This window comes from Callospermophilus lateralis, chromosome 6 (genome assembly GCF_048772815.1).
Source record: "Callospermophilus lateralis isolate mCalLat2 chromosome 6, mCalLat2.hap1, whole genome shotgun sequence".
NCBI lineage: Eukaryota > Metazoa > Chordata > Mammalia > Rodentia > Sciuridae > Callospermophilus > Callospermophilus lateralis.
The window spans coordinates 86,209,382-86,222,561 of record NC_135310.1 but is presented as its reverse complement, the minus strand read 5'-3'; the positions used below and the strand labels follow the sequence as shown (position 1 = coordinate 86,222,561).

Sequence of the window (13,180 nt, the reverse complement as noted above, 5' to 3'; positions counted from 1 at the left end):
ATAATGTATTTCTCCACCCCCCACCACACACACACACACACACACACACACACACACACACAAAACTTGAACTGTTTCTACATTTGCAAGTAAAGTTTACATTTAACAGAGTAAAATATTTGGACTCAATTAAGCTATGCATGATGTCATTTTTTTCTTGGCATTAATGTATCCGAATTTACTTTCTTCTATTTTCTATCCATCACAATTTCTGTTGAGCTATAAATGGTCATTTAGCAGCTCTATTCAAAGTGCTTCACAACTTAAATCAGTCACACACTTGAATGGAGCACGAGTCTGACATTAATATTTCTAAAATTACTCTCTATGACATTCTGGGAATCTTTTGTAGGTGGCCGAAACTTCTACAATGTACACAAACACACAAGAATAAGTCAAACTCTGTTTTTAGGATTCCATAGTTTGTTTCCATTTTATTTCACATTCAAGTTCTTTCCTGAAATCATTTTAGAAGCTTTGTTTCTGCAATATTTTAGAGGTTCAAGCCCTGTAATAGCTATGCAATTCTTTTTCCAGCACACAAATTCAGTATTTGATAAAGGCAAGTGACAATTACTAAACTATGTCCTATTTTAGAGTTTTTGAAAAATAAAAAAATTACCATAGAACAATACCTATTAAATTTGGCTTATGATTAGAAATTATGGGAGTCAGCCTTTAAGAATAGGTAGTACAGTCCCCAAATTTTACTGCTGAACAAACTGAGGGTTTCTTAATTGATGGGCTAATTGATAGGTCCACTTGCTAGAAGCAAAATTGAAACTAGAAGTCAGGCTCTGCCACAAGCCCAACATCCTCAACAAACCACACAGCAAACAGCAGTTTGGGTAATTACTTCTGTTCCCCAAGCATCAAAACAAATGCACAAAATAGGAAAGAAACATGGCTATTAGTTGGTTATTTTATAAACAAGGTGTTTAAAACTTAAATTAGTACATGTAAAGAGTTGGCACAAACAGATGAAGACTCATTTTCACAGCAGCAGTAGCATCTGCACAACATACCCCCTTAGCCACTGCCCTCAGCCCTTCCCCCCTCCAAGAGAGGTAGTGCTGCTGGCTGCAGATTTCTTCAGCTCTATTTTCATAGACTGAGTCTCAGCTCGAGGCTCGAATTTGGTCAGATTTCCTGCTCCTGGGGCTGCCACTACTGGCTTTCCTGCTTTCATACCTTTTGACATAGGAATGCGGGTAGGTGTAGGCCGCTGGGATGACCCATCTTGTCCTGACTGTAAGAGAAAACAGAAGGGAGATGTGAGTTGCCCCTGAACATGCCATTAATTTGAACATCACAGGACTCTTGACACACAGAAACACCCATAGATGACAACCCTTCCCCTGAAAAAAAAAAAAGAGTTTAAGAAACTTGGAATTGGTATCCAATTTGCTCTGGTTATGTCCTTTTTTCCTCTCTAGAAACATCTATATTGAATATTCTTCTCTTTTTAAGCACTACCCTACCTCCTCTATCCTTACTGAAGATGGCCTTAAGGTCCATTTCATGGCAAAAATATGGGCCACCAGGTATAAACTCAGGCAATTTTACTTCTACTGTTCCACAAATTATCTCCACTCTCCCTTCTTCCCTCCATTTCAGATGAAGCAGTTCTCCTCTCACTCCTTATGACTTCAGGTGCCTGTCATTTTTCATTGTCATTGCTGACCTTAAAATCCTAACACTCTCTTGTTTGGATTTCTTTTGTGAGTCTCACCTGTTCATCTCCTGTCTCTGATGATTTCTTTTCGATCTCTTGCTGGCTCCTTGTTCTACCTTGTCTGCCTTCTAAATGTGAGTGTTGTCATGTCCTATTCTCAGCCATTTCTAAGTTTTACACTCACCCTCAGAATCCCCTTAGTTTGACCCAGTATGTCCAAGCACTAGAATCTCAAGCCTTCAATTCTCTCTTGAAATGCAGATCTGTATTTCCAGCTAAGTACTGGAAATTTACAGCATCCCCCAGGCATCTAAAAATAACATGTCTCAAACATTGCTTATCCTCTTCTTCAAAGAGTTAGTCTCCCTATGCTGCTCATCCAAGACATCCAGACAACCAAACCAGAAACCTCAGAGCCACCTTCTACACTCAATTTGTCATGAAATCTTTTCAATTCTATCTTCAGTATATCTCTGTCCTCATTTTCACTACCATAGTTCAAGTCATTTCTTGCCTAGAGAATTGCAGTAGCATTGTCTTTAGCAGCCATCCCCTCCAATTTATCCTTTAAATAGTTTTCTAGACAAGTCTTTCTCAAACAAAAATAATATAATGTTTTTCATGATCATGACCCTTTCAATGGCTCCCCTTTCCCACTCCATGAAATTAAATATCAATTTCATAAAATATGTCTGTGCCTTCAATATCTGACCCAAGTGTACTTTTCCATTTTCTGCACCTGTATTTTCTCTATGCTCCCAGCACAGTGGGATGCTCAATATTTCCCCAAAATGCCAGGCTGCTTCACATCATAATGCCTTTGCACATACTGTTCTGCCTTCATATTCCTATTCTTTTCCTTCTTGAAAATCCCACCTTATCTGTGAAGACTTCTCTGGTGGGTCCTTTGGGTATACCTGTTTCAGAACCACTAGGTAAGTTCCAGTCCTGCCACTCCCACTCAGTCAAGTACTTCTAAAGTCCTCTTCACATGCCAAAACCTAATACCATGGCCAAAGCGTAGCTGACACTCAACAAATGTGGAATGAACAAGTGCACACATGAACTAGCCTGATGACATTCTCAAAGGGGTGTCCTAAACCTTTTGTTGTCCTTGCTCTAATGGGATCTGGTATACCTAAAATAAGTAGGTTACAATTCAGACCTTTAGAAATCTTAGGCAATTGTTTTGAAATCCTATTTATGTATTGGGTTTAATAGGTAGTTCAAAATGTTGCTACAGAAGGTAAGGCTATCCTGATAGGATACTCAAAATAGGAATAAGATGTTACAACAGAAAATCTACTCCAAATTACAATAATTTACATCCCCACAACGTTTTTATAAAACGCACCAGAAAGAAGAAAGACCCTACATAACCAAACTATACTCTGTGTTGCCTGAAAAGCAGTCCTAAATCATTTGAGAAGGGCAAATAATTTTGAATGCTATTTGGCTTCTGTAGAGTCAGTAATGAAAAGCTTTACTGGCAAAGCAATTAGTAATTTACACTTTGAAGTCTGTCTTGAGTCTGAATTTTGGCAAAGAGAATTAATGTAAATTATATTGAGCATTTAGGGAAAAAAGCCACAGTTTCTATATTTAAATCATGACTTTCCTGTCTTTAAGAGATTTCAATATATGCTATAGAATTTGTTCAAAATTCAGAGCCTAAAGATCATAATTTCTAGTCTATTAGCTTAAATTAATATCTAAATAATTCATGCTCTTCTATAAGAATCTTGTCCCCAATAAATAAAGACAATCATTGGAAGTATTTTGAAAAATATAACTTCTTTTTAAGCCCCAGTATTTGTACTTTGAACATTTTTATCGAATAAATATGTATAAAGTGCCTGCTCTCTGCAAGATACAATTAAATAAAAGGTAGTTCTTTTTTAATAATTAAACACCAAATTTTAATTATTTTTCAAAATATGTATCTGTTTTCTACTATCAAGAAAAAAAGGTAATTCTTAATCATATAAAAATCACTTTTTTTTCCTTTAAAAAGTTTTTTATATCAAAATCTTTTTATCTTATTTTGGGAATAAAGCATGGCTATGACCATACACAATCACATATAGTATATTTTAGGTTTTAGAAATATAACCTAGGAACTGTTTTAGTTCTTCTTGAATATTGACTGTTTCCTCCTGTCATCGTTTTAAAAAGTATTTTAAACATAAAAATCAAATTTTAAACCTCAGGATTACCCTATGCTGCCATTTCAAAGAGCTCATCTTTGCAAGTATTTGAAGTGTCTCCACAATTTACATGAATAAATGAAAATTTTCCTCAAAATTGGCCCAATTTATTAAAATATTAGATTGCTTAGTTTTCATCTATCAGTGTAGATGGTGCTACAGGAAACATCAGTGAGTGGGGGAGGTACATGGCTTTGATTTATTGTGGGTGCTGAGTTAGTCTCACTCCTTACTTCTCCATCCTCCTCTGGCCAGGGCTTTGGAACCTCTTATACTCACCACTGACTGGGTTCCTCGAGTGGATGAAGTTGTGACTGGTGTTATGGTGATGGTGCTCGTCACTTTGCTCGCACCAGGTCGTGCAGAGAGATGGTTCCTGGGAGAGCGAAGGACAGTGCCAGTGGAAACCTCCTTTTCAGCTGTCACGTTGACTGGCCGAACAGTAATAACTGGACTAGCTCCTTCAGCTGAAGTTCCAGGGGATCGTTTAAACTGAGAACCTAAGTGAATGTGAATCTTATTGTCTTCCGTGGTTATGATATTGGCATTGGAATTGTATTTTCTTACTGGAGGTGGAACAGTCTGTTTTTCGGGGGTGACTTTGAGGATAGTCCTTCCCATGGGCATTTCCTGGGATTCTGGAGAAACTGCAATTTCGGCTGGCGCTGCAGAAGTAGACACCGTCATTATCTGAATGGGGGACGTGGGCCTGTCTGCAAACGTGCCTCTTCCACTTTCTGGGGTTTTCTCTCTGGAAAACGTCGTAATTGTGACTGGGGACATGGCTCGTTCTGGGCCAAGAGTAGGTTCTGCACTTTTTGTTTTTTGAGACATCACATTTGGTGATGGAATAATGGTTATCCTTGGTTTCTGATTCCCTAATGTAGGAATGACGGTGGTACTAGAAAAAAATTCTTCAGATGTGGGGCTGGTTATCTCCAAAGTGGCAGTACTGTTCTCGTGGTCTGGTGTCACTCGGATATGCAAGGGCTGGCCCTGCTTTGGTGAAAGAACTAGTTCTCCTGGGTGCCCTGAACTGGAATTTGTTCGAGGCCCTTTCTCCTGCGTGATTAATGGGCCGTTTTCCCTTTTTCTCATCCACGGAATCCACGACTTTCTCATAGTGAGCTCATTTGCTGCTGGAGGATACCTGTCTAGGACAGAGGATCGTTCCATGGGCTTTTTCAGTCCTACCTGTCGAAGATTGCTCATGATGTGATTTTCTTCTTGGAAGGATTTTCGTATGAATACAGCCGGCGTTTCTTCCTCAGCTGCCTCGCTGCCCACGGCCTCTGTCTGCACCCCGGTGGACGTCACAGGCACATCCACCATTCTTCTCCCATTCACGCTGGGTCTGAGAGCGCGGCTGTACCGCTTAGAAAGCTCCAACTCTTTGGTCAGATTGAGGACCTCCTGCCCCATGTTTTTGTTCTTATTTTCTTCCTCCATAAATCTTTGTTGAAGGACTGAATAATCTACTTGGAGCTGAGAAAGCTGATCTTCTTTGTTCATTAACTCGTGAATTTTCTCTTTGAGAGCTTGTACCTCGGCTTTCAAATCTCTACTCTTAGCCTCTTCCAATCGAAATCGGTGTCTCAGCTCAGCTTCCTGGCTCACAGCCTCCCCTTTCTCTATTGCTTTGTTCTTGGCAATTTGGTGCTTGATCTCCTCTAACTGCTGAGAGAGGAAGTTAGCTTTATCCTGCTCAGTTCTGAATTTCTGCTCCAGCTGATCATACTCATCCTCTGTCTTCATCAAATCCCCTTCCACTACCTCCAACTGTTGGAGACGCTTTTTCAGTCTCTCAATTTCAAGGGTTAGTTCCTTAATCTTATTATCTTCTGGGCAGGTGAGCTCAGGTCCTTTTCGAGACCTTCCTCTTGTTATTTCTCTTTCCACTTCTTCCATACCATCAAGTCTCTTCTTTAACAAATCAACACTGCAGCTTAATTCAGAGGATTTTTCTTCTTCACTTTTCAGTTTACCTATCAACTCATCTCTCTCCTTTGTCAAAGTGTACACTTTTTCCTCCATTTCAGATTTCAGTTTTAAAAGTTTCTTACTTTCTTCGATTAATTTTTCAGTTACATCCATAACTTTGCCTTGTTCCACCTTAAAATTTTTATTGAGTCCATCCACTTTTCTCTCTTCTTGCTTTATTTTTTCCATCATATTTTTCCTTTCATCAACCAGCATCACTGTAAATGACTTCAGCTTTGTGAGATCATCTTTGAGGCTCAATTCTGCCTTTTCCAGTCTACTTTCAGAACACTCAAGTTCTTTAACTCGGCTTTTAACTACCTCCAATTCATTTAGCAGGTCTTTGGTTAAATTCTTTTCTTTCTCCAGATTTAAGTGTAGCTGGGAGCATTCAGATTTACTCTTGCTAAATGCTTCTTCCAGTTTCTCCAGTTCAGACATTCTCTTCTGTAACTTCTCAACTTCAAGTTTGAGCTCCTTACTATGGTGTTCTTCCTCTTGCAGTTTCTTCCTCAGTTCCCTGCACTGGGATTCAGTTTTCGTGATCTCTTCATCTTTACCCTCCATTTCCAGCACACGCTTTCGGAGATTTTCCACTTCTGCCATGAGGCTGGAGTTTCCACATTCCCCTTTGGCAATTTTATCTCTCAATTCCTGAAGTTCTTCCTCTGCCTTTTGAAGATTTTTATTGGTCTCTTCTAGCTCCTCAATTCTTTGAGATAAGCCAACCAGCTTCAGTCTAAGTTGCCTGTTGTGAGACTCTTGGTTAGCCAATTTAGCATTCATCTCTTCATGCTCTTGAGAAAACCTAGAAGCCTTGTGTTCAAAGTCCACTTCTAACTTGAGCAATTTCTGTCTGTCTTCTTTGGATTTGGAAGTAATGGCTTTGAGCTTTTCTTCTTCTTCCCTCAGTTTCTGAGTAAGATCCTGTACCTTCTGGCTTTGCAGGCCAAGTTGTTCAATGTGCATTTGTCTTTCATCCACCAGCATGAGTGCAAAGGACTTGAGTTTGACAAGCTCATCTCTTAGTTTATTGAGACGCTTAGCATTTTCCTTTTCTTTGCGGGCTTGATAAGCCTTTTCTTGTTCAAGGAGCTTTTTCAACCTAGAAAACAAAATATATCTGTATATTAAAAGATTAATCAACAAATAGATTTATCTTAGTAAATAAAAAAAAATATTACCACAGTAAATCCCTTATGAACAGCTGTAATATCAACTACAAATAGCCATTAATGAAACTGATTAGAAAAATCAGGAGGCTAGTTACCTTTAGAGAGGGTAGTAACTCAAAAGGGGCCTGAGTTTGTTTCATTATTTACACGCTGGTTATAGAGGATTGCTCAGTTTATGAAATTTCATAAGCTAAACACTTAAAGAATACCTTTCCACATGAATTTTTAAATAACTATTAAGTAAAATAAAAGTTGTGCAATAATAATGACTATTATATGTATTATATACCTTCTGTATTCTAGGCAGTAATATCTACTTTATTCTCACAACTCTGTGAGATGTGTGTTGCTACCATCATCCTCAGGAGGAAAATGAGCCATGGGATTATCCATATATCACACAGTTAGTCAGCAACAGTGCTGGGATACCAACTCAGCCAGTAGGGCTCCAGAATCCTTACTTATCTCTGCATCATTCAACTCCAAGAGAAAATTTTACTTAAGTGAAAGAGAAGATCCAGAAAAGAAGAACCTTTGGGTTTTCTTTTTAAAACCCTTAAAATAAATTATGCAGCTATCTATGTGATAGGGACAAAGTAAGACAGACCATCTGACACACAAAAAAATGATCTACATAAGCTGATTTTAGTTGATATCAGAACTGGCAAAGGATTTGGTCTCAGTTTTCTGATTTAAACAAATTTTCTTAATAGAGAACTAGGTCAAGAGGAAAACTGAATCACTCAGTACAAAAATGTGGTAGTTGTAGGAATCGTTATGTTTCATATGTATGAAATGCATTTTCTCTGTGATGTATGTAAATAGCTTTAAAAACAAGGAATATATGTATGCCAGAGAAACTATTTACCATTCTTGTGTTGGTCATTTAACTTGTATCAGATCTTTTTTTTTTTTTTTTTGTACCAGGGAATGAACCCAGTGGGGCTTAACCACTAAGACAGATCCCCAGCCATTTTTATATTTTATTTTGAGACAGGCTGTCAGTTGCTTAGGGCCTCACTAAATTGCTAGGCTGGCTTTAAACTCATGATCCTCTTGCTTCAACCTCCCAAGCTGCTGGGATTACAGGTGTGTGCCATTACACCCGGCTTGTATCAGTTTTTAATAGTTTCCTTTATATACCCACAGAAACGTATCTACCAGCCAATGGTGGCTCGTACCTGTAATTCCAGTGGCTCTGGAGGTTCACTGAGGCCAGAGAATTTCGAGTGCAAAACCAGCCTCAGCAATTTAGCAAGGCCCTAAACAGCTTAGCAAGACCCTGTCTCAAAATAAAAAAAATTTAAAAAAGGGTTGGAGATGTGGCCCAGTGGTTAAGCACCTTGGGTTTATATATATATGTGTGTGTATGTGTGTATATATATATATATATACACACATACACACATATATATATATTTATAATATAATATATATTTTATATATATCATATATTAGTGTAAGAATGCATCTTAGTACTTAATGTTTATAAGTTATAAACAACCACTAATCTGTATCTATTAGTTTTACGTATATTTTATTCTTTCAATGTACTTCACACCTTTATTATTTGAATTGATTCATTCCACACTTATGACTATATTAACTATTAGTCAAGTAAATATTATTTATCTCACATTGCATTATGTAAGAAATGATTGGATACAGCTATAGATGATATTTATAATTAGAGCCATTTCCAGATAATTACCATAGAAATGATTCTGGTGATGTCATTAAGATTTTTTTATAGAATTTGTTTTATAGAACATATGCTGTAGCTAAACATCTCTTAATTAAACACAGCTTCCAAAAATCATTATGACTTCTTCTCTAAAATGAAAGGGAAAGATAGTTTTCAAATCCTATAAACTCACATGAACAATACTGTAATAGCTTAACTAAGTGTTGTTCTTACATATATTACAGAGCACTTTATTAATCATCTTATTACATGGAGGAATAGAGTGACTTAAATATTATAGAAACCATAAAAATGGTTAGTAATAAGGCTGAAGGAGGTGAAAGCAAAATAGGGAAGATGAGAAAAAGGGAGCTGACATTTTCAGGTGGCATTGGGGGCTACTGACAAGAAAATCTGTCCCCGGGGAACAGATTTTTCAGGTCCTAGAGAATTTTTAGTCTTAATATTATTCAAGAGGCTCTTAAAAGCTCATTCGGAACTCTAATTTTGGCTAATACTTAATTCTAAATAAATAAATAAAGGATAAAAAGAAATTTCCCTATATGATATGTTAAGTGCCTTATTATTTCACTTAATTTTCACAATAATCCTTTAAGCAAGGCAATACTGTACCATTTTTTAATAAGGGATATCATTGGATTTAATTAAAGGAACATGGCTATGAAGAGCAGATTGGGATTTTGTATCATTCCCTGATACAAAAAAAAAACTGTATATTTGAACAAATATTGTTTATTCATAACAATGCTATTCCTCAAATAGATATGTTGGCTAGACAGTTCACATCTACAATACTTAGGTTAACTTCATCTTGCATGGTTCAATCTATCTTAGATTTGTCAAGATCCCCTTTGGACTCTTTTCATACAACATTTCAGCTTATTCCTAGCACTGTGTCTCTGGTCAAATGACCCCAATCATTAATAACAAGACAGGTCAATGCACAGAGCCCTCAAAACACTCTCAAGATCTCCCTCCTGCTGACATCAATCCATTCAGTAGCATGGATGAAGTCATTCAATTAGCTGTTGAGCCCACTGGACTATTCATTCTTTATTTCTTCAGAGCTCTCAATCTTCCCTTGTGAACCTGTTCTAACTACATCTTCCTCATGGCAATCAAATACAACCAGTCCTTCCTGTTGCTTATGTTCTGAATTTAAAGTCATTGTTGAGTCCTTTATTTCTCTCACATCCCTACATTCAGTTTCTCAACAAATTATGTCAACTCTATCATCAAATTACATCCCCAATCATTTACTTCTCACCTCCTCCATTCCTATCACCCTGGCCCAAGCCACCATTGCTAAATCCCCCTAATCTGACTCCCAGCTTCTCCTCCTGCCTTTCAGTGTTTTATCTTCCCAAAAGCCTGGATGATCCTAAAGTGAAAGAAAAAAGTGTGTGTATGTGTGTGTGGGGGGCAAATCAGATCATATCAATCTGCTTAGAAACAGAAGGAGAAATAGGCAAATGGATATAGAAAACATGCAGAATTGGATCAATATTTTAATGATATTAAACACACACCACACACACACAAGAGCTATTAACATGCTTCCTCTTAATCTAAAGCTCTTTGGTTTTTCTTTTAGCCACAGTTCAGTTAATAAAGAAAAAACTGACAGTATGCCAGTATTAATAAATGAAAAAGTAATTATACAATACTACAAAATAATGAATGTAGATACTGCTCATCAATGACTTTGAAAAGGATACCTCCAGACATTATATACATATGTACCCATCTCCACCCATAAAATATTCTTGCCAAAAAATTAGACCTGATCATATCAAGCTGTAACTAATTAGCTGTAACTAATTACTAGATTAGTTATAGTAATTAGCTGTAACTAATTACTAGATTATAAGAAAGAGAGGGTCAAGAAACTACTAAATGACATCACCATTATGAATCAGAAAAATACAAAATGTGGGCAACTGCATATCATGAACAACCTAGTTTCTTCAATAAATACATTGCAGGATGAACAAAGAGCAGGGCTGAGGATCTATAAATTAGAAATTTAGAAGACATATCAACCAATTATCTTTTGGATTCTTATGCACACTTTTTAAAATGATACAATTGGAAAATGCATGTTGTTAAGGAATTATTATTAAATTTTAGGTTTGATAATGAATTGTAACAATATTTTAATGTCTTTTAGAAATACATATTGAATATTTGTGAATCAAATGATTTATCTGGGATTTATATCAAAATAATCCAAGGGAATGGGAATAGATGAAATTAGACTGATCATGAGTTCATTACTGAAGCTAAGTATTGCCTGAGTCATTTATTTCTCTTTATGATAGGAGATGTTGTTACTGAGTCGTTTATTTCTCTTTGTGATAGTTCATTACACTTTTCCATTTTTGTAAATGTTTGAAAATTTCCACAATGAAAAATTTTTAATCCCCTTTTGGAATCTTTAACTTTCTTCTCTTCCCCAAGTCTCAGCTCCTTTGATCTCTTGCAACATTACTACTTTTCTTACAGTGTTGTGTAACTCTCTCTTTAAAAAAAAAAAAACAAAAAAAAAAAACACTTTTTTTGTTTTGTTTTAGGTGGACACAATATCTTTATTTTACATTTATGTGATCCTGGGGATCCAACCCTGTGCCTCATGCATGCTAGGCAAGCGCTCTACCACTGAGCCACAACCCCAGCCCCAGTGTTGTATAACTCTCAAGTTTGTCTGTGATTGTTAGTGATTCTTTCATTCCTTCCCATGTTTACAAAATTAACTTTGTAGAGACTCTCACTTTTTCTTCCTTATTGGAATCCATCTGATGCTTAGTCAAATTTATGTTAGAGAAAATATCCTTACTATGTTCTGTTCTACAGATACTTGTTAATATCTCTTTCCTTTTAAAAGTCTAAGGTCAAACTTTTGGGTGGAAGAAAGAGGAAGTGAGAGTTTTTTAACCTTATCCGAATGTTGCATTTTTTTGATGACCACCATACTTGGAACAGTTGTCCATCTGTGTTCCTTAAGCTTCAGGGGTGCACACTTTCCTCTAGTCATACCCACTTCTTTTCCTTGGAAAGCAATTGGTGGAAGATTTTATGAATCTATCTCCCCGACATTCTTGAGACTTCCACTTTTTAATCATTTCTCCACATTTGTCAGCATTAGTCCCAGAAAAGCAATTGTGTCTTTGCTTCTTCAATATGTTGTCACTTGTCACCATCCTAATCCATCAGACCCCGTTTTGATATACTGATGTCACTGAAAAGTCATCCTAGGCTTATTTCTCAGCCAGTCCATACCAATTTCCATTCTCAGCACCCTGTTCTTCAATCCTGGTATGTATGTTTCTCTGTCTTTTGAGAAAGGGGACAGGTTAAAACTAGAAAGGGCATGACAGTAATTAAAGATGAATGAACCTCAAAAGAGGCAAGCTTGCATGCAATTTGAAGTCTTCAGTCACAATGAATTTTCTCCCCACTAGAACACAGTGCAAAGCTAAGCAGCTTGTTGACATGATAGGGCATGGTTTTATCAAATCACTCAGGAAGAAGTAATACTTTTTAATAAATCATCTCTGTTCCTCAAGGTGGTGACTTTTATAATAATTATCCAGAAATTATCTAATATTCCCAATATATTGTGCAGGACTAGACTTAGGGAGAGATGGATGAGTCTCAGTTGTTTAGCTGCAGAGTCAGATCCTATTTTTATTTGAAATTTTGATATTTTCCTTTAATTCTAACTTTTTAAAATAGCACATTAAAATATATCTTGACTACTGACTCTTTTGGCATTCCCTTAAATTTGTATCCCAGGTGTGAGTCTCACTGTATCACCCTAGCTGCAATCTGATTACTGGGTGCTAAAGAATAATTTTTTGTGTGTGTTTGTATTTAAAGAAGTGGTAGATCCTTCATAATAGGACATAAACTTTTTAACTTTGTTTTTGTTTTACATTTCTATAGTAGTGAGGATGAGTTTACAAAAGCCATTATGCACTTTTTCCTCTTCCCCTCTTGTGAACACCAATGGTATTTTAGAGTATCTGATCTAATTTTTTTTTTTACCTTAGCCCCAAGCCAAGGGGGCAGAAGTCCTCTCACACCCTTTCCCACTTTGAAAAAGAACTTGGTGTTACAAAATTGAAAGACAAGACAATAAAACTAGTCAAATTGTTGCCAGTAGCTTTTGTGAACTGCTTTCACTTCATCAGAGATGACCTTGCAATTATATTTGTGATTTTACATTATAGAATAATATCCTATAAATTTAAAAATAATCCAATGATGTCATTACATTTGCTTCATTAGCATAGTCCAAGTAATGCAAATACCAAACACATCAGAATCTCAGGCAGGTTATCACAAATGAAGTTTTACTCTTCATCTGATTTTAGGAGAATTATATATAATTCTGCTCTGAAATAGGCATATTAATGACATAGGTCTCATTGAAAAT

The 13,180-nt window shown here is 36.6% G+C and overlaps 1 protein-coding gene across 6 annotated transcripts in view; it reads right to left on the bottom strand.

Moving 5' to 3' along the window:
- The window catches only part of Filip1 (filamin A interacting protein 1), a 170,493-nt gene that overhangs the window by 15,516 nt on the left and 141,797 nt on the right, over positions 1 to 13,180 (bottom strand). For 3 of the 6 annotated variants that reach the window (XR_013091625.2, XM_076858485.2, XM_076858486.2), the window contains exons 5-6: positions 4,162 to 6,967; positions 1,026 to 1,249 (exon numbers count right to left, since the gene is read on the bottom strand). Coding sequence is in view for 4 of the 6 variants with exons in the window: in XM_076858485.2 (XP_076714600.2) it covers positions 1,043 to 1,249; positions 4,162 to 6,967 (3,013 nt within the window). In the remaining 2 variants the exon portion in view is untranslated. Of the gene's footprint in view, positions 1 to 763; positions 1,250 to 4,161; positions 6,968 to 13,180 lie in introns of those variants that run through there. The other 3 variants (XR_013091626.2, XM_076858488.2, XM_076858487.2) reach the window with 2 other exon arrangements.